This window comes from Anguilla rostrata, chromosome 2 (genome assembly GCF_018555375.3).
Source record: "Anguilla rostrata isolate EN2019 chromosome 2, ASM1855537v3, whole genome shotgun sequence".
Taxonomy (NCBI): domain Eukaryota; kingdom Metazoa; phylum Chordata; class Actinopteri; order Anguilliformes; family Anguillidae; genus Anguilla; species Anguilla rostrata.
In genome coordinates this window covers 50,325,341-50,352,477 of record NC_057934.1, presented here as the reverse complement: position 1 = coordinate 50,352,477, position 27,137 = coordinate 50,325,341, and the positions used below count along the sequence as shown (strand labels likewise).

The 27,137-nt window shown below is 48.4% G+C and overlaps 2 protein-coding genes across 6 annotated transcripts in view; one reads left to right on the top strand and one right to left on the bottom strand.

Annotated features, from left to right (window-relative positions):
- rhbdf1b (rhomboid 5 homolog 1b (Drosophila)) overlaps positions 1-22,378 on the top strand; it is a 47,079-nt gene extending 24,701 nt beyond the window's left edge. For 3 of the 5 annotated variants that reach the window (XM_064322824.1, XM_064322827.1, XM_064322826.1), the window contains exons 2-19: positions 1,540-1,684; positions 3,499-3,638; positions 5,054-5,161; positions 9,931-10,144; positions 10,284-10,490; positions 12,646-12,768; positions 13,055-13,218; positions 14,496-14,747; positions 14,893-15,004; positions 15,275-15,349; positions 15,591-15,752; positions 16,012-16,112; positions 16,401-16,464; positions 16,582-16,676; positions 16,953-17,028; positions 18,180-18,280; positions 20,048-20,201; positions 21,176-22,378. In XM_064322824.1, the coding sequence (XP_064178894.1) occupies positions 1,568-1,684; positions 3,499-3,638; positions 5,054-5,161; positions 9,931-10,144; positions 10,284-10,490; positions 12,646-12,768; positions 13,055-13,218; positions 14,496-14,747; positions 14,893-15,004; positions 15,275-15,349; positions 15,591-15,752; positions 16,012-16,112; positions 16,401-16,464; positions 16,582-16,676; positions 16,953-17,028; positions 18,180-18,280; positions 20,048-20,201; positions 21,176-21,595 (2,685 nt within the window). In that variant the 5' untranslated portion in view covers positions 1,540-1,567 and the 3' untranslated portion in view covers positions 21,596-22,378. Of the gene's footprint in view, positions 1-1,539; positions 1,685-3,498; positions 3,639-5,053; positions 5,162-6,289; positions 7,216-9,930; positions 10,145-10,283; positions 10,491-12,645; positions 12,769-13,054; positions 13,219-14,495; positions 14,748-14,892; positions 15,005-15,274; positions 15,350-15,590; positions 15,753-16,011; positions 16,113-16,400; positions 16,465-16,581; positions 16,677-16,952; positions 17,029-18,179; positions 18,281-20,047; positions 20,202-21,175 lie in introns of those variants that run through there. The other 2 variants (XM_064322828.1, XM_064322829.1) reach the window with 2 other exon arrangements.
- On the bottom strand, positions 22,266-25,665 carry aanat2 (arylalkylamine N-acetyltransferase 2). The gene is made up of 3 exons (XM_064322830.1): positions 25,359-25,665; positions 24,679-24,833; positions 22,266-24,169 (listed from the first exon to the last, which is right to left on the bottom strand). Exons 1-3 carry the CDS (start codon positions 25,522-25,524, stop codon positions 23,864-23,866), a joined length of 627 nt encoding a protein of 208 aa, XP_064178900.1. The 5' UTR covers positions 25,525-25,665; the 3' UTR covers positions 22,266-23,863.
- Positions 25,666-27,137: the final 1,472 nt, after the last annotated feature.

Sequence of the window (27,137 nt, the reverse complement as noted above, 5' to 3'; positions counted from 1 at the left end):
GGTGGAGGAATGACAGTATCGGTGCCACACAGAGAACATCAAACAGAGACAATTATGACGAAGTGGGAATAGGTCCAAACCTGTCCGCCAACTGGAGGAACAATCGCCCGGCGATAAAGCTCCCTTCTAGCGTGGCGCAAATATTTACGGCGCGGCAATAAATGCTTCCGCATGGTCTCCGAACGCAATTAAACAGATGTGGCCTGTTCTGTTTTTCTTTTCTTTTTTTCTTCTGTGGTGCAGTGTCCCCGCTCTGGGCAGTGGTTTCATAACAGGGGAGAGCTGTGGAATGCCTGGCCTGCTTCACGGCTTATGTGGCTCAGCATTGCAGAGGTATTAGCTCCACCTAGTGGCGCGGAGTGGCGGCGCGACGCTCTGGTAATGGGGCTGGCGCCCGCTCGTCCGGGCGGAGTGTCCCGTGGTCCGCCACGCATGTGTCCCGTGCTGCTCAGAATGGAGCATTTCGCCGTGCATGTCGTCCAATCGCAGTTCAGCCACACCGTGAGAGGCAGGCACAGGCCTTTAGCGTCCGGGGTTGAGAGACGCAGCCTAGACGTGTTGAGGTGATGCAAGAATTTAGCCAAAACGATTTACCTGAAGTGAAAGGGAGATAAAGAGGCTTTCCTTGATCTATGCAGGCTGTTAATGATAGTGTCCCAGAATCAAGTTCTGACTCCCAGCAGCCTTTTTTTTTTCTTGACATAATTGAAAGTACTCCTCAGGTGCAACTTTCAAAATTCAGTTCTCTGACTGATTTAATTGTAAGCATTAATAGAACCTGTTAGAATGATGAGAACTTTGTGAAATGTGTGCTAGGGTAGCTGCAGAGTGCTACTGTACATTCCTGCATTTATTAGGCTAATTAACTTACACATCCATTCATGTGCAGTAAGTTGTACTTTACAGAGTCCTGCTACTGTATGTTTCAATGGCATACAGATATAATCAGGTGATAGAATGGCAACTCAAATCTTAAAAGGGCTTTGCATTTAACAAAGTGAACTTTACCTCACCTGTACTGATTCAGGTATATGTCCTTTGCTTGGAAAATGGATGGCGGGCATCATGTCTGTGTACGCTGTTCTTGCATGGAGTAAGGTTTTATTTGTCCACTCCTGTTACTCTGGTGAATATGTTGGGCTGGAGAATGAGAAAGATCTGAGCCTTTTGCTTGGTAGAGAACATGCACTGTTTTGTATTCAGGTGTTGAGTCCTTGAGATAATCTTGTGCCAACAGAAATGTGCCAGTGTTACAGCCAGCATGGTCACATGGGCTGTAGCTGACAGCTGCTGTCACTCAGGGTTTGCTGTTTGTGATAGGTTGGTGATGTTTGGGTCTGTGTGTGTGTTTGACTGCGTGTGTGGTGTGCAAAGTATGTCAACGTTATACGTGTATGAGTTTGGCCATGTGCTTACACGCACATGTGTTTGCGCTTGCATGTGTATGTGTGTTGGCACATGCATGCGCGTGCGCACGCCAGCGTGACGGCCGTAACCGCAGTAACCGCACAACTCCGCCCCTCTCTCTGTGTGCCGTAGCTGGCCGGCGTGGGGCGGGGCAGTGAGCATGGCTGAGCCGCCGCACCAGAGCAGCAGCAGCCTGCAGAGGAAGAAGCCTCCCTGGCTGAAGCTGGACATCCCCCCAACCCAGGTGTCCCTGGATGAGCCCCCCACCTTCGTACAGGTATCTCCCAACTGGCCTCTCCACCCTCTTCCTCTCTCTACAGACCTCTGTACACTGTACCCAGCAGGCATTAAAACAGCTTTACATTCATATGAATTAATCTGCCTAAACCAGGGGTGCTCCAGGCCTGCATGGCAACACTGTGCAGGTTTTCAAGTTGTCCTATCAAATAGCCAGTCTAAGCTCTGAAAACTAGGTCTGTGGACCCTTTAGCCAATCAGTGACTAAGTATTAAGCACAGTCAGTATTAAGCACTGAAACGCACCTAAAGCCAGCATACACATTATACCCCAGCCCTACCGGACTGGAGATATGCACTGCTGGCCTGAACAGAATGGGGAACAGAAGGGTGGGTAGACTGAAGTTTATGGCTTGGTTCTAGAGTGGTTTCTTTAAAGAAATTAGGGGTAGGCCTCACCATTAATCAATCAGGTGCCAGACTGATATGCTGCGTGATGGGCCCCAGATTCTGCTCCATATTTAGCGCAGTTGACTGAATGCTGGCCCCCCTTTATCTGCTTGTACAGTGTGGTTAGGCCTTTAACTTTGAAGTGTCCTCTCATTCAGTTTCCTATGATTTGTGCTGGAAAGAGCAGTCCTCATGAATCTGAGTGGCAGTACTCCAGTTTCCTTTTGGGGATTTATTATATTATGCATGAGATACTCATCTGACAGATTGTTCATAAGAACAGCAACTTCCAAAACTGAATCTCATCCAAAACGCAAAGGACTGATGATGATGATGTGGGTTAGTTCAAGGTTCTCTGGCTTACAGCAGAGAGAAAAAAATATTGTATTTCCTCAATAGACAAACCGCCCGTATACGCACACCAGTTGGAGTGAAGACCACACCCCTCAAGACCCAAACTCAGACCACACCCCTTAAGTCCAATGGCCAGACCAAGATCACCCCCACCCCTGGATGACCAAGACCCAGACCACGACCATTTTAATGTTTCTCCTCCATTTAGCTTACTTTAGTGTTGGCTATGGTAAAATTCATGATTACGTTAATTGAATCACTTGCAGATTAGGGGGGGCACTGGGTGAACAAGCGCCCGTCATTTCTTCTTTTATGGCCATGTCACTAGGCAACCACAGGGTTGATGTTTCCAATACACACAGCAAATGAAATGTACAGTTTGCCAATTCTCATTCTCCAGGTCAACATTGTGGCACTGTCTAGCGGTGGAGATGAGTGATCATTAGCCTGAGCATGCTGGAGGGAGAACTAGGCCTTGTCCATATGCCAAGACCAAGACCCAGATGAAGATCCAGACCAACAATACGTTTACTGTATGTGGTCTCGCAACCAAGGCCATGAGATCAGGACTCCGTCTCTGATGCATATTTATACACTGTGCGTAACAGCACAGGTTGTCTGTTTACACAGAGCTCTAAAAAGCAGAGAAAACAATGATGTCTGCATCTTCTCCAATTGTTTTGGGTCTAGGGTTTTAGTTTATACTCACGGGATAAATTGCATTGAAAGGGACTTTATTTTCCTGTATTGCTAATTCTAAAAGCAAGCAATTCAACAATGGTACCTATGTCTGTGTATTGCATCATAATCCTGTTGAGAATAGCTGAAAAGAGAATGGCTGAATATTAGATTACATATGTGCCATTGTTCATAGGCCCAGCCTTGTTTGCAGTGGTGAGCTGTTTGCCCTTTGTCACTGTGCCTGTATTCTCTGTGTAGACAGAGCCTGTGGAGATGGTGTCCCTGATGTCACATTCTCTCTCTCACGCTCTCTCTCCGTCACTCTTTCTCTTTCTCTTTCTCTCCTTATCTCTCTCTCTCTGTCCCACAGCCGGTGAAGCGGCAGGGGTTCCTGCGTAGTATCAGCATGCCAGTGGAGAACACACATCTGAGCTCTCCGCCCTGTGACCCCCGTGACCTCCGCCGAACTGCCTTGCAGCGCCAGCCCTCCATCACACAGACCATCAAGAGGTAAGAGCGCGCAGCTGTCTCACGCACACACATACACACACACACACACACACACAAGCTCACGCACACACACACACACACACACACACACACACACAAGCTCACACACACACACACACACACACGCACAAGCTCTCACACACTCACACACAAGCTCTCACACACACACACACAAGCTCACGCACACACACACACACACACACACAAGCCACGCACACACATACACACACACACACACAAGCTCACACACACACACACACACACACACACACAAGCTCACACACACACACACACACACACACACACACACACACACACAAGCTCACACACACACACACACACACACACACACGCGCACACAGATTCTTTTATTACACACATGCATCACGCAGGTGCTCCCAAGTGTCATTTTTAGATTGGCTGCCAAATTCATTCATTTCACAGACACTTAGCCAAGGGACTTACAAAAAGTGCATTTAACATGGTAAGCAAACACCACTAGAGCTTGGGATCTGGCAATCAGTGCCAGTCAGGGCAGTGCCACCATGAATATGCATGCCTCATAAACTGCAAAGCACGCACACGCATACACACTGTAATCAGATGAGTGTCTTTTTTCAGCATGAAAGACGCATGTTGTGTTGATATGTAAGGAATGCAGGTACGTGCTTCAGCCTTGTGCAGACGAGCGGTGGTGACACAATGCTGTCTGCAGGGGGCAGAAGTGTCCAGTGTGTGAATGTATTTTGCATGGACCACTTGTGAAATTGCCATTGTAATTCATTAAACGTATCCCCTTCCCCACTATCCTGGAAGCGTTGAGTTGAAATGTCTAGCGTCGTTGTCCTTCTTGTGTTGTCGGTGTGATCTTCTCCAGCGATAAGCAAGGCCTGTAGGTGTGTGTGCTGGGTGGTTGTGGTGGTGGTGTGTGCATGGCGCTCTTCTGTGTCTCTGTGGGAAGGGGCCTCGTGTCTTCATCCTGAGTGCCCGGCCAGAGCCGCATGCCTGTAACTGAGCTCTGCTTTTATTTGACGCTTTTACCGCCAGTTTACCCGGCAGTTAAAGCCAGGCCGCGGCGGGGCTGATTGACGGCCGCTGGTGCGGACTGGCTTTCCTGCGGCGGCCTCTCCCCTTTGGCTGTTAATGATCTCAGGAGCCGCCTCGGTCCGAATGCCTGGATCGTCCTGTGGGCGTGTTGTCGTGACCCTGCATGCGCTCACCAGGCTGACCTGTGCCCGCGCGCGTGCCCGGCGCAGCGGGCGCGTCCGCCTGCATGCCCCACGCTGCCGCGCCGACGCGCTCTCTCCTCCGTTCCAGCTGACCTCTCTCTTTTTTTTCTTCTTCACTCTCTCCCTGTTTCCTGCTCTCCTTCCTTCACTCCTGCCCGTCTCCTGCCCCGCACTGCCCGTTTCCAGCAGCAAGAGGGTGCGCTTTGAGCGGATTAACACTGTGCCCATTAAAGGGCAGCGTGCCGGCCGCCGCGTGCCCCGGAGGCGTCAGTCCCTGTCCAAAATCTTCCTCAGGTACCGCGGAGGGTACTTACTGACGGGGAGGGGGGCTAGGCCGCGGGACAGGACGTGAGAGATTGCACCCAGAGCCTGATTTGCTGCCTGACATCAACAGAGAAGCTGTCGTATCGTAGATAATGTTCTCCAAGCATTCACTCCTCTGTACACCGCCACTGTAGACCTCCACTGTACACATCCAAAGTCACTTAGGTCCAGTGTTGTCAACAACAAAGTCTAGTAGATTGTTCTAGAAGGAAAGTCAGGAGGAGACTTAGTTTGGGCGAGCATTTATTGCAAATTGCCTCAGTAATTTCTGCCTGTTCTTAAAAATAGAAGATGTTGTGGCTTTCCAAGCCTTTTGAAGAATTGCTTGGACTTGTTGAAAACAATTTTGTTTTGATGGAAAGCCGTTCAGCAGCGCCATGCCGAAGGAGTAACCTTAATTGTGGACCACACCTTTTTGGCTTTTCAGTACGAGCAGAGGGAGAGGTCACGTGACCCAGCGCACACAGGGGCTACGCTATTTTCCCACTCCCAGTTTGCAAAGACATCTGCGTCACTTCAAAGGCCCTTTTGAGGCCACCTATGTGGGGAGGCGCTGTATTCCCACGCCACTGTTTGATGAGGAGCACATCAAAGGCGCCGCTGAGCTGGCCGTTCGGCTCGAGCAGAAAGCCTGCCGGTGTTTTCCGGCGAGCGCTCCCGCGACCCGGCGCTTCGATCGCGGATCGACCGGAGCCGGCGCCGGTGTCCTGTTCCCCGCGGCGGCGTCCCTGACGGAGCGCGTGGATCGGGTTCCGCGTGGCACGGCGGCGCTCCAGGGGTTCCAGCGGGCGCGGCCCTACTTATAGCTGCGGAGGTCGGGTGGGTGGCCCGCCGGCGGCGTGCCGGAGCCTGCGCGGTCGACGGGAATGCCAGCCATGCGCACGCAGCGCCGTCGCGAACAGGGCCGACCCGGGACCGGACCGCAGCGCGGCTGAGAGCCGCCCGACCCGCGGCGCACAGGTAAGGGGCCCCCGTGGGGCCGCGGGAGGCTCCCGTGGGAGCGGCAGGCGGCAGATGTTCCCCTCCACGCGCTAGGGCGCGGCGCCCCGGGCTAAGGCAGGTTTCGCGAACACGCCCCTCGTCAGGAGCGTGCAGGTCGCCCTCCCTGAACGCAGCTCTGCTTTGGCTTCCTGCCCCGAGGGGAAGCGCTCTGCTCTGAGCGTGCTGGCGTCTCAGCCGGGTGTCTCCAGGTCTGCCACAGAGGGAGAACTCCACTCTGAAGCCTCTTCTGTAGACTGCAAGCCGGTAGGCATCGCTGAGTTATTCTTTATTGTGTCAGTGATTGTCGCGGAGTGTTACTTTCAGTTTGGTTCAGTCTCGGGGTGGCGTGAGTAAGTTACGTAAAGCGATGACTTGTGAAGGTCAGACTTGTGTGTATCATTGACTCGTGGGGTTGACTGGCTTGGCTCAGCCTTCAGAATGTTCCGGCAGAGTGACCGTCTGCCTCACCGGGACAGTGACCGTCGGCATTATGGCCCGTCTCTAATGTGCCAGGGTAGATAATCTGGAGCGGGCGGTCTGGCATCTGTGTGCCGGGGTGCCCGCTGACCTGTGCCAGTCGGCTGGCAGCGAGCGGAGGCGCTCGGTGCTCCTGTGTGTGCTGGGGCATGTTCGGGCACGTCCTCCCTCGCCGCGCTGCACTCTGCAGCTCCCGCTGTTTTCCCTTCCTGTCAGGCAGCGCTGTCACTGTTTGCGCACTCTCCCAAAAAAGGCTGCGCGGAACAGAGGAGAGCGTGTGAGGAGAGCAGAGAGAGAGAGAGAGGGGGAGAGAAGAGAGAGAGCGACACAGAGAGAGAGAGAAACACTCTGCCGAGGTGCTCGTGTGAAGGGAAGGCTCTGAAGAGGGGACTGTGCCTGTGTGGAAGCCCTGGAGGGCTGCACAGCTGGAATAGCGTGCGAAGGGGCTGGGACTGCACTGGCACTGTGACTGCCTCGGACTGGGACTGTGCCTCTCCTGATGGGGGTTCCCTCTTCCTGCGAGAGGGCAGCATGACCGTTTCGGCTCCCTGGGAGGAGCGGGATAGGTAAGGAGCAGCGTGCGGGGGGGGCAGGAGGGGGGGGGGGGGGAACGAGCGTCCGGAGGAGCCGCGTGCGGACAGCTCACGGGCGCGTACGCCAGCTGCGTTGCGACTCGCGGAATTCTCTCCTTCCCCGCAGAGCTCAGACAAGTCCTTTGAAGTCTCTGGCTGGAGCGTCTCATTGTTGAAACGCTGCTCTTTGTGGGGAAATAGTGATGGATCGCATTGTACATCTGACTCTTTGAACAGAGCGCTAGCTAGCGCTCGTGTGTGTGTGTGTGGGGGTGTTTGTAGTAGACCGTATTCTCTGCCTTTTTTAAAACCTTGCGTAAGTCCTTGAATCACTTTGGGGAAAAAGTGATCGCTATAAATACTGTTGTGTTGAGCAACTCCACCTGGAGGAGATGAAAGGTAACTGGTGTGCTTTTCCATGTGGGACGCCACCGCTGGCAGGACGGGGTGATTTGTGGGGTTTTTTTTGGGGGGGGGGTCGTTGTAGCGGCGGTGCTGGTATTTACTACCGATGCCAGTCCCATTCCGTCACAGGACAGACTCAGCTCATCGTCCGCTGCATTAATACTGAGCCATTCAGCGTAATCCGATTATGGGCCGCCCCGCTCCTCTCTGCTCCCCTCAGACAATCCCGCCTCTGATTAACCGTGACGCGGCGAGCGCGCTGCGTTGGCTGCGGGGTTCAGGAGTGCACACGGACCCCGGGGAAGAGGGCGGCCAAAAACGCGTACCTCACATCCTGTTGTCCAGTTGCCATGCGGCTTGCTCAGGAAGAGCAGATCAAATGGGCGGCTTTGTTGGCGTGCTCTTAGCACACCCTGGGCTGAGTTAGTGCTTTTTTTATCTGGGTTTTCATCTCCAGCAGATACAGTACAGTGCTCTGTGGCCACACAACAGATGGAAGTTGTGTTTGCTGCTCTTTAAAATAGTTCCCCTGGGAATTCATTCCGGTTTTTGATCTCCCATGTTAGGTAAGGCGTCCAATGACAAAAATGCTTACTGGGCCTGGCTTTTTTTTTTCTTCTAAAATCCACTTTAAAACTTCATCAAAAGTGGACAACAATGAGCAGTTTCTCCCCCCCCCCCGTACCGCCATAAAAGGTCTCCCTCCGCCTGCCTCTCTGTAATGATGTAGTGGTGGACTCTGTTATTACTTGGAGCTCTCTTCTCTAAACAATCTGAATGTCCTCTCTCTGGCAAGGCTCCCTTCCTCCTCCTAATCTATACAGCGTAGCCGTGTCACCCCTACACTCATACACGCACACGCACACTCGCTCGCTCGCACACACAAACACGCGGCGCCCGTCCAAGGCGGGCCCGTGATGTAGGACCTCGCCATTCAAACACACAGAAAGGAGGACAGCCACACTCCTGCGCAAAAGGCTTTCAAAAAAGAGGGTTAAAGACGACTTGTTCCCAGCGCCTGGGACGGCTGGACTGTGTCCCTCATGGAGAGTAGCAGGCAGGTAGTGATTCTTTCCCTGTGCTGTTCTTCGTCTCTGCTTCTGTGACGCACTTTCCCGAAGTCCAGCGCAGCTGCTCTGACTGTGCAGTGTTGAGTGCGCAGGCTGACAACTCAGTGTGTTCAGTGAGGAACCTGAGAATTACACTGGAGTTACATTTATTTCAGTATCATGTTCACATAATTACTTGTTTTTATTACTTGTATTAATTTATCGTTGGTAAATACTGTGGTACATTTTCTTGTCTTTGAGTGTACTTTTACTAGTGGGATGTAATATTAACATTACAGTCTACTGAACTGTATGGTACTGTTTTATATCTGGAATGTGCAGTTGTAGATTGTGAATGTATCATGCTTGAGTATGCTGTCACCTGCTTTATAAATAATTAAACTTGGATTTGGAGATTTGGAGCTGATTGGCTCATTAATGTACTTCAGGGCATGTGTAGACAGCAGGCCTAAAGTCCATGGTCACTTTTTCCTGGGATTGGAGGTGAATTCATTGTCCTTTAACACAAAATTTTCTACTGAGGCCAGCTTTCAGACACCATAGGTTGGGAGGATTTTGTGAACAAACTTTCTGTTGTGACGTGTGTATGTCTGTCTGTGTGTATGTGTGTGCATACATGAGTGTTTGTGCGTTTGTGTTGTTGTATATGAGTATGTATGTGTGAGTATACGTGCATATGTGTGTTATATGTTAGTATGTGTGTGTGAGTATAACTGCACGTGTGTGTTGTATGTGTGTGTGAGTGTAAGTGCATGTGTGTGTTGTTGTGAGTATGTGTGTTTCTGAGTATACATGCACGTGTGTGTTGTATGTGTGTATGTGTGTGTGAGTATAAATGCACGTGTGTGTGTTGTTGTATGTGAGTATGTGTGTATGAGTGTAAGTGCATGTGTGTGTTGTTGTGTGTGTGTGAGTGTGAATGCACTGTGGGTGAGTGTTTAGTACTGTGTGTGTGCGCGTGCGTGCTGACTGTGCTGTGAGTACGTGTGTGAGTGTGAATGCACTGTGGGTGAGTGTTTTGGACTGTGTGTGTGCGCGTGCGTGCTGACTGCTGTGAGTATGTGTGTGTGAGTGTAAGTGCACTGTGGGTGAGTGTTTAGGACTGTGCGTGTGCGCGTGCATGCAGACTGTGCTGTGAGTATGTGTGTGTGAGTGTAAGTGCACTGTGGGTGAGTGTTTAGGACTGTGCGTGTGCGCGTGCGTGCTGACTGTGCTGTGCTGTGCTGGCGCGCAGGGGCACGGCGGACTGGTTCGGCGTCAGTAAGGACAGCGATGCAACTCAGAAATGGCAGAGGAAGAGCCTGCGCCACTGCAGCCAGCGCTACGGCAAGCTGAAGCCCCAGGTCATCCGCGAGATGGACCTCCCCAGCCAGGACAACATCTCCCTCACCAGCACTGAGACGCCCCCGCCCCTCTACGTGCCTGCCTCCCAGCATGGCATGCAGAAGGTAGGGCAGTACCGTGGGACAGGACTTACCCGTCTAAACCTTCCGTTCAGCACGGACCAAACTGAGCACTCTGCCACTGTCACGTGATCACCCCAGTGAGAAATGGATATTCTGCTCTCTTCTGCGTCCCGCTCCCCAGATTGTGGACCCCCTGGCGCGGGGGCGAGCGTTCCGCATGGTGGAGGAGGTGGACGGGTACAGCGTGCCCCAGACTCCCATAACCCCCGGTGCCGCCTCGCTCTGCTCCTTCACCAGCTCCCGCTCCGGCTTCAACCGGCTGCCCCGACGACGCAAAAGGGAGTCCGTTGCCAAGATGAGCTTCCGGGCGGCGGCGGCTCTGGTCAAGGTGAGCTGTGCTGAGCTAGCTTTAATCATACTTCGCATTTATCATTTATCTACTTTCTGACAGTATTTGTTTTGACTGTGATAGTAAGTGACAGCAATTGTGTTTTACCACTAGAGGCATCAGAGTGTGAGAAGACGCAAAGTAGTGGCCTTTGATGGTCATTTTGCAGTCAACAGTGTTACTGTGTATCATATTAAAGTTTAATGTAACACTATCAATTTCTCTAGCGCTGCATAATATGTGTATACATGAGGGCTGCCTTCTCAAGTGATGTAGTACAGGGGTTCCAGAACCTGTGTTCTTAAAGGAATACCTCAGGGTTCAGGGTAAAGTAGTGTCTCTTTAAAGAGTATTTTGTTTATATTTTCTTGTTTATTTTGTTTATATAAATACATTCTTCGTAATAGTGTGATCATTTAAATTTTTAAGTAGATTTATAGATCAGCACCTGATACTGATCCATGATATAACGATTCTGGTGCATTTCAAGCAATTATTACCTAGGAGGTCATTATAGGTAATGACGCCTGTTCGTGCATTTTTTTCGTCCGTTCGTTTGTCCATTGGTCCATAACAGGCATACTAAGCAATGGCTGGATTGCCAATTTGGTGTGGACATACATGTTCTGAAGAGAAATAACCCTATTGATTTTGGTGACCCCATGACCTTTCCCCTAGAGCCACCATCAGGCTAAACTTTCGGGTTGTGATCGAAATATCTCAAGAAGTAATGGCCGGATTGCCATCAGATTTGCTGTGCACATTCATATTCCCAAGGGAAAGAAACCTATTGATTTTGGTGACCCCATGACTTTTCCTCTAGTGCCACCGTCAGGCCAAACATATCTTGGAAAGTAATGACTGGATTGCCAGGATATTTGTTGTTGTTGTGCCTTGGTGGAGGCCTGCACTCTATTGACTGTATTCTTTCTAGTTTAACCTAGGTTTGGTTTGTGTGGGTGGCTATGTAAATAAATCCCAAAGCAAAAGCAAAAGCAGAAGTGGTCTTGCAAATGTTAAGAGTGTTTAAAGCCGAGACATTAACCAATGTCCTTTTGAACAAAACAGTCACAAGAAACAAATGCAGTTAAGCACGATTTAAATTTGTCTAATAATTCGTGCTGCCAAATGAATATGAATTCAGACACAAGGCTAAGTTGTTTTCAGTTACACATAGTATTTCTTCAACCATTGTTGGTACCTTATGGATAGAAAATAATTAATTTTTGTTCCAGCACTGGCTTCAACAGCAGCATGTCAGAGCTAGAATTCATGACACTGATGGGATCTGATACAGACATGAATAATGTAGATCTCACTACGAGACAGATTATTGTCCATGCACCCATATAAAGTTTTCGCTTTTTGACTGTCATGCAAATGTTTAACCAGAACTTGACATGCTATGAATCTAGATATGGCTTAGGGCCACAGAACACTGCATTACAAGTAAATAAACAGGTAACTTCTATCTGGGGCTGTAACAACACGTCAACATGATTGGTTTAGTCAGGTTTATCTGTGTATTGTTGTTTTATTCATTTTTCATAGTTCAGAAAGTGAAGTATTTCCTCCAGAACTAAAAATAAAATGCTGAAGCGGAGGATTATGGTGCAGAAAATTCCAATTATAAAATGCATCTTTTATTTTCATGTTGGCAAGAACACCCACTTGATAAAGGGGCCAATTAAATTGTAAAGGTTGATGGTTGTAAAAATTGTAAAATGGTTAAATAGGATTTTAGTGATCTTAAAAGCCTGTAAGTTAGAACAGATGTATTTATCTGTATATAAATATATAATACTCAAAGTAGCCATGCTATGTACTAACCAACACTGTCCACAAACTGCAGGAATCTGGCCCTTGAGCTAGATGACCAAAGAACTATTAACTGTAACTGGAACCCATACAATAGTTTCTTTGGAAGAGCAGAACTATTTGGATATCAAACTTACTGTGGCCCTCTCAATGAAACCAGTGTTTCTGTGTACCACATGCCAGTTATATCATACTGTGCAGCGCTTAGGCTGAAGGTTGAGAAGTATAGTTGAGATTGTTGTCTGAGAGAGAGAGAGAGAGAGGGGGAAAGAGAGTGAGTGTGTGTTTGAATGGCGCATTGACAGCAGGAAGGTGACCAGCGTGACTGTTTCCTCAGGGCCGCTCTTTGCGGGAGGGTACTTTGCGGCGGGCCCAGAGACGCAGTTTCACCCCGGCCAGTTTCCTGGAAGAGGATACGGTGGACTTCCCTGACGAGCTGGACACCTCCTTCTTCGCCAGGGTGAGGGAAAGGGCACGTCTCCACAATCGGTTTGGCTGCGACGTGTGCCTGCTGCTGAGCGCTATGGCTGTGCACTGGCCTTACTGTACACCAAGACAATGCTGTTCATTTAGTAGTTCAGGCCTATCACTGTAATGTTACAACATCGCCCCCTGGAGGATAATTTTTTTAAACAAGGACTCAGATTCTGTACTATTGTCACGATTGTTTATTTGTTTTTAGAATGGTTGGAAAGTGTGTGTACAATGAGGTGTTCTTCGGTCTCCCTCCCCTTCCTCCTCCACAGGATGCCCTGATGCACGAGGAGCTCTCCACGTTTGCCGATGAGGTGTTCGAGTCGCCTTCGGAGGCCGCCATCAAAGAGGCGGAGTCGAGCAAGGTGCTGGACGACAGCGATATGACAGGCAGCGCACTGGATAAGAGTGAGCTGGAGAGGAGCCACCTCATGCTGTGAGTCTGTATAGCGCTTGCAGTCTGGCTATCTGCACACACACACACACACACATGCATACTTACACACACACACACACACACACACACACACATGCATACTTACATACACACACACTCACACCCACCTAAATACACACAGTCATATTCACAATCCATTTAAACTTCCCTCCTCCACATTCACACATGCATAATGTACACATTACATTACATTACAGGCATTTGGCAGACGCTCTTATCCAGAGCGACGTACAACAAAGTATGTAACCATAACCAGGAACAAGTGTGTCGAAAACCCTAGAGAGAAGTACCATTCCAAGTGCAGGGAACAACCGCATAGTTTAACTTGGACCCTGAAGGTAAAATGATTAACACTAACACAAACAAGAACAGCAACAACGCAGTCTATGCAAAAATACAAGCAGTAGTTAAGACACGAGTGCATTAACAAAGTCAACTACGCAACAGCTACCTAGTTACAACCCTAAGCTTACAGTCGATTTAAAGATTACAGGGAGGTAGGGAGGGATGGGGAGAGGTGCAGCCTGAAGAGGTAAGTCTTCAGTTGTCGCTTGAAGTGGGTCAGGGTCTCAGCTGTTCTGACCTCCACGGGGAGGTCATTCCACCATCGTGGGGCCAGAAACGTGATCGGGAAGCGCAAGTGCGAAGAGAGGGAGGTACCAGGCATCCTGAGGTAGCGGAACGGAGGGGTCTGGCTGGCATGTAGGGTTTTAAGATCTTGTGGAGATATGCTGGGGCTGATCCCATGACTGCCTGGTATGCTAGGACCAATGTTTTGTCCTTACGCTTATGCACAGGTCTTGTAATAAGTTTAACCACCAATCATAGCCTAACTACTATGATATGTGCCCCATAACATGAGCTGAACTTGTGCAACGAACAGGCAGTAGCACAGTACCACGCTGTGGCACTTCTACAAGGCCTGTGCGATAGGCTGTAGCAGAGCTCCTGTAAAGTGTTCCCATGGCTTTGTCAGTGAGTGTGGCTGAGGCTGGCTGAGGTAAACAGAGCTGCTTGGGCTTGTACAAAGAGACCACATGTAAACAGAGCACCGACCGCACTGGTATCCCATCACACTCTTCTAAACCCATGCCTGCGTGCCCTGCCCCATAGCAAACACAGGGCTGGCACCAACTACCCATCCTGCCACCTGTCTGTGCCACCTGTTTCCGTGTTTTCCAGCCTCTTTTTGGAAATAGGGTCCATTTTGGCTCCTTCTGCCTGGTGGGTCATTATTGGCGCTTCTCTTCCCGCAGGCCGCTGGAGCGAGGCTGGCGCAAGGGCAAGGAGGGCGCGCTGGTGCAGCCCAAGGTACGCCTGCGCCAGGAGGTGGTGAGCGTGAGCGGGCAGCGGCGCGGCCAGCGCATCGCCGTGCCCGTCAAGAAGCTCTTCGCCCGCGAGAAGCGGCCGTACGGCCTGGGCATGGTGGGCAAGCTCACCAACCGCACCTACCGCAAGCGCATCGACAGCTACGTCAAAAGGCAGATTGAGGACATGGATGACCACAGGTACAGCCTGACAGCCCCCTGCCCCCCCTTAGCTAATGTTATTCCTGCTGCACATTCCGCTTATGGATTCTGTGCTGGTTGCCTTGAGGATACAGAGCCTGTGTTAAGTGACTGTGCACTGATTCAGTGTTATGTGTCTCCTCAGGCCTTTTTTCACATACTGGATAACATTTGTCCACTTGCTGATCACGATCCTGGCAGTGTGCATCTATGGCATTGCACCAGTGGGCTTCTCACAACACGAGACCGTAGATTCTGTGAGTATAAATCCTTGTGTCATCCACTCTCACAACATTACTAAAAGTTTAATGCAGCTCTTTCCAGTTTTAAAATAAGAAACATGAAAAACTGACATGGAGGCAAAGTGGTATTAGCAAATAAACCGTATATAAAAGTACTGAAAGAAAAATGGACTTCAATGTAGATGAAATAGCCAAAATAAACAAAGCTGCTTTGCCACTGCTTCCAAACAGGAGTGTAACGATGTTACCATTGCATTTCACGAGGCATCTTCTTTTATGTTCCAGGTTTTAAGAAATAAAGGTGTTTATGAAAACGTAAAGTTTGTACAGCAAGAAAACTTCTGGGTTGGGCCAAGTTCGGTAAGCAAAGCCTTGAGTTTTACATTGTGTACATTTGGAGCTGTCATTAAATAGACAAAGAGTAGACTAGAAACTGGTAATGATAAATTGTAAGCATACAGGAAACACTTAATGTACAGTTAAACTTCTTAAGGAGAGCCATTTATTTACCATGGATCAGGGATCTGGGATACGGCAGGACCGGAATCACAGAACCCACGTGATTAATGTGCCTCTTACGTTTTCATTGCTCGGCCTGCAGGAGGCGCTGATTCACCTGGGGGCTAAGTTCTCCCCCTGCATGCGGCAGGACCAGCAGGTGCACGATCTGATCCAGGACAAGAGGGAGAAGGAGCGCCATTCTGCCTGCTGCGTGCGCAACGACCGCTCGGGCTGCTTGCAGACGTCTGAGGAGGAGTGCTCTGTGAGCGCCAGACTCTAATGCGCACACACATCCACGTTCTCCCATGCACACGCATATCAGCATGAGCATGTGCAGGTGCACACATGTAGGCATACAAATGACACAGTATACGCATACACATGCACACACACACACACACACACACACACACACACACACAGTATTTTTGTTCGCACACACATGCAGTGAAACACACACAGGATACATGGTGGCCAACACTGAGAGCTGCTGTAACCCTGTTTCTCTCCCATGGTCTTAGACTACCCTGGCTGTGTGGGTGAAGTGGCCTCAGCATACCAGTGCCCCGCACCTGGAGGGGAAAGTGAGGCAGTATGGATCTGTGTGTCAGCAGGACCCCAGGTAAGACCACCATGTAGCACCTGTGTATACCGGCACAAACAGGTAACAGTTACAGACAGCTGCTCTGACTGTACCCTTAACTGTTCCCCCATTAGCAGTGTGCAGTGTAGAGGCCTGTAGTTTCTCTTTCTTCGATTGTTCTATCCTACCCTCGGTGTGATTGGTCTGTACCTCACCAACCCCCCATGTAATTGGTCTGTACCTCATCAACCCTTGTTGTGATTGCTTTGTATCTCACCAACTTGGGTGTGACCTGTCTGTCCCTCCCTATTTATTTTTTCTGCACAGGATTTGTCTGGAGCCAGCCTCTGGGTCACCTCACGAATGGCCTGATGACATCACAAAGTGGCCAGTGAGTACAGCCACGCAACATATTCAGCTGACCCACACAGTTCTGATTCCATCCATGCATTCACACAGTAGTGACCCTTACCTACCGCTGACGCTTTGAATATTGACCCGTTCACAGATCTGCACCAAATTAAGCACGGGGAACCACACCAACCTGCCCCACATAGACTGCGCCATCACCGGCCGGCCCTGCTGCATCGGCACCAAAGGGAGGTGAGGAGAGCCGGCTCAGACAGGCCTCTGAGGGGAACCGCTCCCGCACACTTCCGCTGGTCTGGAACGCTGACGCACGCAAGGCCTCCACGTCTCCAGAGATCTTTACTTTTCTGATTCATCAGTCAATTGAATGTCAGTGTTCACCCACTTGTTGTAACAGTATGAAAAGCTGCAGGGATATCACAGTGTAATCCTTGCTGTGGAGATCTGTGAGTGTTGGCCTGTGAGGTGCCCTGCCCTGACATCCTGACTCTGTGCGTTTGACCTGCGCAGGTGTGAGATCACATCCCGGGAGTACTGTGACTTCATGATGGGTTACTTCCATGAAGAAGCCACGCTTTGCTCACAGGTGAGATAGTGGTGATGGTGCCGTAAACAAGGACTCTACCTGAAGATATGATTAGTCATTCACTAAACTCACTGTTTTATTCATCAACAAAGCAAACCAATAACAGCAGGTTGAGAGAAAATATTGGTTTTAAGGAACAATATCTGCATCACAAGTTCACAAGGGAAAATATACTAATTTCTGACAACAAATGTATAAAATATTACAATGGTAGGCATTTGTTCAGAGAAAATGGAGAGCTAACAGTTATTAGAAGAGCGTTTGGGTAGTTGGTAGTAGCTATAGACATACTGTAATTGTCTTGTGAATAGTGAGCGCATTGTCAGTGTTAGTCGCTGGTAGGGTGTTACGTTGAGCCCATAGACACTTTGACATATTAATCAGAGTCACTGATTTAGCACAGTCGGGGGGCAGCCATCTGTGGTGTGGCATCTTTCAGTGAAATGTTGTAAGTTTAGCCCATTTCACCGGGTCTGTACCAGCACAACTGAACAGCTGACTCAGTCCAGAACCAGCTCAACGCTAGCGCTACTGGTCCGGGCATGTGAGGCTGACAGCAGAGGACGACCGCACGCCAGGTGCGTCTGAGATCAAAGGGGGTGCAATCCACCTTTAAGAAGGTCGCGTTAATTTTCAGAGTAGCATAGAGTCTAATCCCTTTCATCTGAACTGCCAAGAGAGCACTGCTGCTGATCCCCACATGTAGCCGTGCTCAGTCTGAAGCACTGGGGACCTGCACAGGCATCCCCGCCAGCACCAGCACATTCTCTAGACTGAGAAGAGAGATGGTGGTTCTCTGAGGGAAAATGCTGATGGCTGCATGAGAGATGTTTCTCTCTGGTAGTTGGTGGAAACAGTATAATGAATCTCAAAATTGTATAATGAATCTCAAAATTGTATAATGAATCTCCAAATTGTATAATGAATCTCCAAATTGCATAATGAATCTCTAAACTGTATAATGAATTCCAGAATTGTATAATGATTATCAAAATGGATCGTAGTCATGTTCACACCAAAGGGTGCTGTTCGAACATAATAAATGGACTTGTATTTTGATACTGCCTGGTCTCGTTTCATCATGAAGACCGCTTTTATGTGCTGTCTTTGAGCTCCGGGGGGTAAAAAATGAAACTGTTGACTTCCTCCAGGTGCACTGTATGGACGACGTGTGTGGGCTGCTGCCGTTCCTCAACCCAGAGATCCCAGATCAGTTCTACAGGCTGTGGCTCTCCCTCTTCCTGCACGCCGGGTGAGTGGGCAGGGACCTGACTGCGTGCGGCCACAAGGAGGCGCTGTCCTCACACCGTTTAACACCACCAGTGCCATCTGACAGTCAAATATACTACTTTCACAGTTAAGCTATCACACTATGCTTGTATTTATCTGAAAACAGCTCTCCATCAGGGTATATGTATCCACAGACAATAGCAGGCCAGCCTGCATAGTAGTTTAGTCTCAAATGTAATAAGTGCTCAGGTAAAGATGATAATGCGATGAGTTTCAGTATTCCCATGCAGATCCCTTAGGGTGAACGTAGTGTGTAAAATACTGTGTAACAGAGTGTTCACAGCCTGCCTGTCCAGGCAGAACATCCCCAGAGCCTTCCTCCACGTGCTCAGGCCACACTCACCAAGAACTACCTGCTCTTCTCATTACATAGATTCTCCGCTAATGCTCCTTTGTCTTTAAGCATTTAATTCTCGATGAGCTTCGGAGGCCTTTTAAATAGAGTGGTATCCACTCCGCCCCGAGCTTGTTTACCGTGTTTTATGCTAGCGTGAAAGTGTCTGGCCGACAGATCAGTTGGGCCCAAATCCTCTGCCACTATTTATACACATGCACTCTGTTTGTTTCATCCCTGTGGATTTAGCCAGTGTGACTCCTTTTATGGTGTGTCCTCTTACTAATGTGAAAAACATTCACATAAACACTGCGCTGTTTTTCCCCCCAAACATTTTCCTCAAGAGCGATTTCTGGTTAACGAAGCCTGGGCAGAGAACTGTTCCTTGTGTTCAAAAAAAGCACAGTGAAGCCATAGGCCAAGGGGGAGTTGGAGTTGTTGGTATTTCCCACAGTGTGTGTGTAGTTATCTGTATTTCCCACAGTGCGTGTGTAGTTATCTGTATTTCCCACAATGTGTGTGTAGTTGTCAGTATTTCCCTCAGTGTGTGTGTAGTTGTCAGTATTTCCCACAGTGTGTGTGTAGTTGTCTGTATTTCCCACAGTGCGTGTGTAGTTATCAGTATTTCCCACAGTGTGTGTGGAGTTGTCAGTATTTCCCACAATGTGTGTGTAGTTATCTGTATTTCCCACAGTGTGTGTGTAGTTGTCAGTATTTCCCACAATGTGTGTGTAGTTGTCAGTATTTCCCTCAGTGTGTGTGTAGTTATCTGTATTTCCCACAGTGTGTGTAGTTATCTGTATTTCCCACAGTGTGTGTGTAGTTGTCAGTATTTCCCTCAGTGTGTGTGTAGTTATCAGTATTCCCCACAGTGTGTGTGTAGTTGTCAGTATTTCCCTCAGTGTGTATGTAGTTATCTGTATTTCCCACAGTGTGTGTGTAGTTGTCAGTATTTCCCTCAGTGTGTACACTGTTTGGATGAAGGTGCCTCTGACTCTAAGCTCCAGATTTGCAAACTACTGTGTCCTTCTGTTGAATCTTCTTTGGACAGAATCCAGACACTTTGCAGACATTACTTAGATAATCTCCTCACTGATGGTTAGTTCTGAGTTTTTTTTACCATAATGCTGCAGATTTACTGTTGATCGGCTCATTTGTAAACAAATAACTACTACAGAGGAAGAAATTTACTGCAGCAATGAGATTACACTAGAAGGACAAGGGATGGGAAAAAAAAGTTTGAAAGAATGCTAATTAACAATTGCCGCTGTCTTTCAAAATCAATTTTTGACATTTACATTATGTTCAAAGTTTTCTGTTCTCCCCATTGTGTGTGTGGAGTTGTCTCTGTTCTCCTGCATGTATGGAGTTTGACTCTTCTCTCTCCCTGACTAGGATTCTGCACTGCCTGGTGTCAGTGTGCTTCCAGATGACCATCCTGAGGGACCTGGAGAAGCTGGCGGGCTGGCTGCGGATCTCCATCATCTACATCCTGAGCGGCATCACCGGCAACCTGGCCAGCGCCATCTTCCTGCCTTACAAGGCCGAGGTGCGACCACGCCTTCCATACCACCGCTGGGCTCTTTCACATTACAACACATTACATTGCATTACAGCCATTTAGCAGACACTCTTATCCAGAGTGACTTAGACAACTTTTTAAATAGGATTTACATTGCATCCAGTTATACACCTTGATATATACTGAAGCAATGCAGGTGAAGTACCTTGCTCAAGGGTACAACGGCAGTGTCCTACCGGGGAATCGAACCTACGAACCTTTAGGTTACAAGACCAACTCCTTACCCATTATACTGCGCTGCCGCCCAATTCCAATTTGGACAGGAGGTCACTCAGCAGTATACATTAGAAGGACTGGTATTGTAAATTCCGGAAAATCTATTGCTTGAAAAATGGCGAGGCCTTTAAATGAGAGTTCTTAAAACTGCTGACTGAGAATGTTATATTTAATGCAGCTTAGCTTTATGGATTAGAGCTAGGTCATGGATTTAGGATGGTGTGTCCTGGGAGATCAGTGATTTTACTCACGTGTGTGGGTGGTGTGTGTGTGCGCTGCTTTGGCCTCCTGTGGTTTGTGTGTGCATGCGTGTGTGTGTGCATGTTTGTGTGTGTGCTTGCGTGCGTGCGTGTGTGTATTTGCTTTTGTGTATCTGTGGGTGTGTGTGCTTGCGTGCGTGCGTATGTGTGCATTTGCTTTCATGTGTGTGTGTGCTTGCGTGCGTGCATGTGTGTGTATTTGCTTTTGTGTGTCTGTGTGTGTATGCTTGCGTGCATGCGTGTGTGTATTTGCTTTTGTGTGTCTGTGTGTGTGTGTGCTTGCGTAAGTATGTGTGTGTGTATTTGCTTTTGTGTGTGTGTGTGTTTGTGTGTGTGTGTGCTTGCGTAAGTATGTGTGTGTGTATTTGCTTTTGTGTGTGTGTGTGTGTGTGCACGTTAGCTGTACAGTATGTGAGCTTGTGTGGTCCTATCTGACTGCCCCTCCTGTGGTTTGTGTGGGGGCAGGTGGGGCCCGCGGGCTCTCAGTTCGGCATCCTGGCCTGCCTGTTCGTGGAGCTGATCCAGAGCTGGCAGATCCTGGCCAGGCCGTGGCGCGCCTTCGCCAAGCTGCTCTGCGTGGTCCTCTTCCTCTTCGCCTTCGGCCTGCTGCCCTGGATCGACAACTTCGCCCACATCTCGGGCTTCATCTCGGGCTTCTTCCTCTCCTTCGCCTTCCTCCCCTACATCAGCTTCGGGCGCATGGACATGTACCGCAAGCGCTGCCAGATCATCGTCTTCCTGGTGGTGTTCGTGGGCCTGTTCGCCGGGCTGGCGGTGCTCTTCTACATCTACCCCATCAAGTGCGAGTGGTGCGAGCTGCTCACCTGCATCCCCTTCACGGACAAGTTCTGCGAGAAGTACGACCTCAACGCGCACCTCCACTGAGGCCACCCCACCCCCCGGCTGCGGTCCCGGGGCGAGGGAGTTTGGGGCGGAGAGGGAGCAGCTGGGCTGGCTCTATTCCCAAATCCCTGTCCCCCTCCTCCATGAGAATGGCTGGTGGAGCGGCGTCGTGTTCTCTGACACTAGCCCCCTCTGAAACTGACATTCATCCATTTCATTATTCTATTTTTTTACTTTTCCAAATCCCGTCGTTAGAGCTTCATAGAATCATGGATGTTTTAACCCTGAAACGTTTCTTATTACCGTCAGCCTGAACCCTCTCAATCACTCTGGAAACAATAGAAATATCTGCATATCATCAGATTCAACAGGGAGAGCCACCCTCCCTTAAAAACCCTCTCATATCTGCTGAAGAGGAGTCAGAGGAACCAGCCCTGGATAGACTGATACCAACCCAGGCGCTGCTCCTCTTTGTCCATTAGAGAAAAGTTTGACAGTTTTTATGGTTTTAGATTTTTTTATTATTATTTTTGAAGCACTTCACAAACCAGGCTTAGGTTGCAATATTTTCCCGAGAAACCTCAGAAACAACCTCCACCAGGGTAATCAAAACCAACTAAAGAACACCTTTGGTGCCTTGCTGAAAAATGTACCATGTACCAACTACTGCCATATTTTTGTTACACTAGATTGAGCACTCAAATGTTAACCATTTATTTGTTTACTGCTACTAAAGTGGTGATGAATGACAAGAGGTAGTGTTTTAGCTACCACCTACTTACTTGTAACTGAGAATACAGCAAGAGAGTGCCTCGTGCTGCCTGATGATGTGTTCGTGTGGTTCTTTCTTTGGCATCTGTGTGTTTGGTCTGATGAGTGCGATATAGGTTGGGTGGTGTGTCCGATCCAGCACACTTCTCTACTTTTGAGTATGCTTGTTGAGTACACTGTGTGAGAAAGATGTTAAGTTGGCAAACATTTCTCTAAATCTGGTGTACTTAAAATCCCAGGATGATATACTTACAGGGTTTTGCTGAGTATGTTCTGGAGCATACTTTTCAGGAAATAAATGACCATTTTAGACCCAGAAATATGGCGCACAGCTTCGCTTTAAAAATGAGGAGCAGCTTCACTGGCATTTTCCTTCAACAACAATGGCATCGTGAGCATGGCCGCACAAGGCAGAACGTCTTATGACACTTCCACAGTACAGTTGGAGAATAGAATATGTATAAAATGAAAACACTGTTTTATGTGCACATGGAGACTTCTGGGATTATTTTTCAGTGTATGAATAGAAACACTTACTCTGCTTATTATGACAGTTGGAAAAGATTCTGTATTCCAAACATGCCCATATCTTGCTTAAAAGTTGTAGTTTGTCATATCAGAATGTCATAAAGGGTGTCTTTAAACTTTTATTTCACATCTCAGATTTTGAAAAATGATGTGATATGATAAAAATGACATTTGTAATGTCATAGCAAATTGCAAGTACCATTTCTAACAGATTTTTTAAGACGGGTTCTGCTTGAATCTTTGGTTTGCAGTTACATCATACATTGCAGAGCACATTAAAAGCAAAAATATGCCAGCAGTTCTCTTACAGACAGTGAGTATTGAAATGCACAAATTCCATAGGTTTTATAAAAGAAAATGGTATTTACAGTACAGTACTGAAGTGCCCCTTTTTCTAAAGCACAATGGAACATATTTTCTGAATTACAGTTAAAAAGTTAACAAAGCTTGTATGACTGAAATTGCCCCATCTTGGTCAGTGCATTTGATTGGACTGCTGTGAGTAAGAGACAGATCGTGGCTTTGTGACCAGTGCTGGGTTTCTAGAGCGTTCAGTCCGAGTGTGGTGTGAGGATTCTGGGTTTCTGTGGACAGTCTCTTGATGATGAAGGCCTGATCGCATCAGTCCAGTCTGAACTCACTCACTCTCTCTCTCTGCCAGATCACGCTGGCCCTTTGCGGCTTGTTGAGGTCGACGATTGTAAAAGGTTAAGGAAGGCTGAGGTGGACCTTGGGGGGTCTTCAGACAGATAATGTCTGCCTGTCGTTACAGTTCATTGCCTGGGATAAGGCACCCCTACGTGAGATAAGACAACACGAACGCCGCTTGTGGTGCAGCCGTCCTGTACTTCTTTATGAGGTGATTTGACTGGTCTGAGGACGAGCTGGGTGAACAGGTAGATCATTGGTCAGACTCGGGTGAGTCTGCGGCAGAGTCTGTGTGGCACTGGTGTTGTGGGTGAGGGGAGCCCTCTCCGGAGGCGGTGACAGAGCCGGGGACGGCGGGCGGCGCTAGCAGCCGCTGTTCCGCCGGGCGTAGGCCAGGCCCCCGAGCAGGTACTCCATCTCCATGAAGGCGAAGGAGCCCACGCTGATGGCGGAGGGCCCCTTCTCCTTGAAGCCGGCCTTGAGGTAGAAGGGCACCAGGAACTCCTCGCAGACCAGCAGGGCGCGGCGCAGGCGCGGCAGGCAGCGCAGGTACTGCAGGTAGCGCCACAGCAGGATGGAGCCCTTGCCCTGCTGCCGGCAGTGCCGGTGCACCGAGAGCACGTGGATGTGCACCGCTGTCGTGTCCGCAACGTGCCTGGTCATGGCCTCCTGGCGCACGTGTAAACACCATTCAAGACAACAGCAGCACACAGTGAGGAGCAGATCATCACTTCCCACAGACAACACAACCATCCCCACTGCCCTGTAGGTGTTCCACTCTTCCCTTGACTGTCGGTGCTATTTTTTACGCCTCTCTATTAGCTGTGAAGCATGAGCTTAGCATGGCGAACACATTAAACCCTCATTGTGCATTACTATGCTGTGTGACATTTGTGACATCTGTTGTGTGATGAGTACAAGTCCAAATATATCAGATTTGTCCTAACAAAGATCATATCAAGTGAAAAAGATCTAATTATTTTTCTGAGCAGACGAGCACTATGTGGAATCTGAAGTTCTATGCATCTTAAATTAATTTTACAATCTAATTCACGCATAACCATTAGATTTCAACTTGTTTTTTGGCCTGACTGCTGGGAGCTGAACCCCAGATACACTGTGTACTGTATAAGCTGTGCATAAAGCTTAAGAAGCTGAGTGGAGGGTCGCTCTGTCACCTGTGCCAAGCGCTCCTTGTCCCAGCCGGAGCCGATGATGAAGGCCACCAGCTGTCCCTCCTCAAACCAGCCCAGGGACAGCTCCGGACACTGGCCCAGGAAGCCCAGAACCTCCTCCAGGGTGAGTGGGCACTCCCCGGACACTGAGATAAAAGCTGGGGAGAAGAGGTAACGGATGAAGGCAGTGTCCCTAAAGCCGGAATCTCAGTTTTTGGCAGAACACAAATTTGCCAGATGTCAAAGCAACGTTAGAGTATTCATCTAATTTAAGCATTTAATTTTATCCTTCTTTTAATATGCGCCCCCGTAAAAAAAATTGTTCTTCTAAAATTCTACACGGACATTTGGCAAATGAATTCACTTTTTGAATCAGATGTTTGTGCACAATGTATAGTTATACAATTTACAAATTGCATAATTTACTATATTAGTAATTTTTACTGAAATTGGAAAGTGCAATATCCAAATTATAGATCATGATGACTGAAATTACAGGATTGATTCTGTTTATTCTGTGCACCAAAGCTAACTTAAGGCTACCACAGCATTACTGTACTGCTCATAGTGTCATCACAGGCATCTAAAACTAGCCTCCCCAGTTAAGTCATTTCACCAAACAAAATGTATCCAAACATCCCACTAATACTGCCATGATTCAAACACTTAACACGGCCACGTACCTTCCCTCTCGATCTCGAACACGCTGATGGCGTCCTGCGGCGTGAGGTTGCGGAACTCGCTGGCGGGGAGCGTGTGGCGGCGCTGGCGCCCGGGGCTGGCCACGCTCACCGGGGTCTTGAGAAAGAAGGGCCGGAGGAAGGGGGAGCTGATAGCCTGCTGCGCCATGGCGACGGGGGAGCCTCCTGCTGCCTGTAACCTGGACGTCCCGAGGAGGAAGTGAGACCGCGCCCGACAGCTCCGTGCCCCTCAGTCACTGTGCGCTCCCTCAGCGAAGGTTAATCTGAACCCCAGTCAGCTGGCTGCTGTGACCTCTACGGCTCTCTCCCTGTAACCCCTGTCTCCACCTCTTCTCCTCCTGCACTCCCTCGCCCTCCCGCCCCTCTCTCTTTTAAGAGGGTTATCTGTCTACGCACATGAATTGTGAAATTATCCCAAAGACCCTCTGACTAGGGGTTAGCTAGAATGTGAGCATTATGTTAAATGTGTTTTGTCGGCAGCATCGCTTGATCAACTTTTATTTCCACACTTTGACCATATGTGTGAAGAAGGCACATTTTTTGAATTTATGCATCTGAGAACAATACCAGTCTCGTTTTCAATGTTCATTTAGTTTATAGAATCTCTCAGGTTTTACAGTAACTATATGCTGAGTCTGTTTGAGAGGCCAATAGCAATTGACAGAAATAATTGTACATTTGTGTGGTTGAGAGACTGTTGGTCGGATATTTGTGATATGAGCGATCATCCATGTTAATCATATGTTTCATGATGGTTTGGGAACATAGACTCATCCTGAGGGAACCAAGATATCGGCGTGCACTATGATTGCACGCTTTTGCTTGCATCATCAGTTTCAGGAGGATGTGGCCACACACACTCACTCTGCGCTTGACACAGGTGCATGAACCCCAAGGACACGTGGACATGAGCCGTAACACTGAGAGTGAGGAGAGATTTGTGTGGATTGCTGTCTAGCCACTTCCATCCCATAAAGAGGTTTAGTTCACTAGCTAATTAAATGAGAACTGACCTGCTCAGAAAAGAGCATATTGTCTCCATAGAGGTCAGTACGAGTCTTAATGTCTTCTATGAGGCACATGCATGGTGGATCCCTTATAGAAACATGGGCACCAGACAACAAAACTAACTGTGATCTGATGTACTATAGTGGTGCAAACACGCTGAATTTCATGAAGTTAATTGATTACTTTTTCAACGTCTATTAGGTTAAATAATTCTGAAACAAAGAATACACTATAAAACGGCTGATTTTCTTCTGTAATTGTATTAGTTAGTAGTTGAACTGTCACTAGCAACTGTTACTGTATGTTGTAACCATACACTTATTATTTGGGACTAATAAGGTAATGGCTTTATCAGATCCTCTTTTATGTACAGTAAAGTCTAAATTAGCTAAATGTTCCCTATGAAATGCCCATAGTGATGTGTCAGAATAACAGAGTTAATAATGAGACATTCAAGGAATCACTGTAGGCTGTACAACACATGTTCAAGATAATGCCATCTATGTGTTTGTAAAAAAGTATTGTACACACAAGTTCACCAGGTGCTTGGCGTAAACATGTAGTAGAAGGGTAAATGTCTGCACACTGAATTAGATGCTCCCGAATTGATATTTATTAACAGTGGCCAAAATGCCCAAACCTTGCTTTGGTCTTCATGAGGCTCATGTGGGCATTTTTTTATCCTCTTTGTGTTTCTGAAATCAACTGAACCTGCCTTTGACTATTAAGTCAAACCTGCCTTGGCGGTCTCCT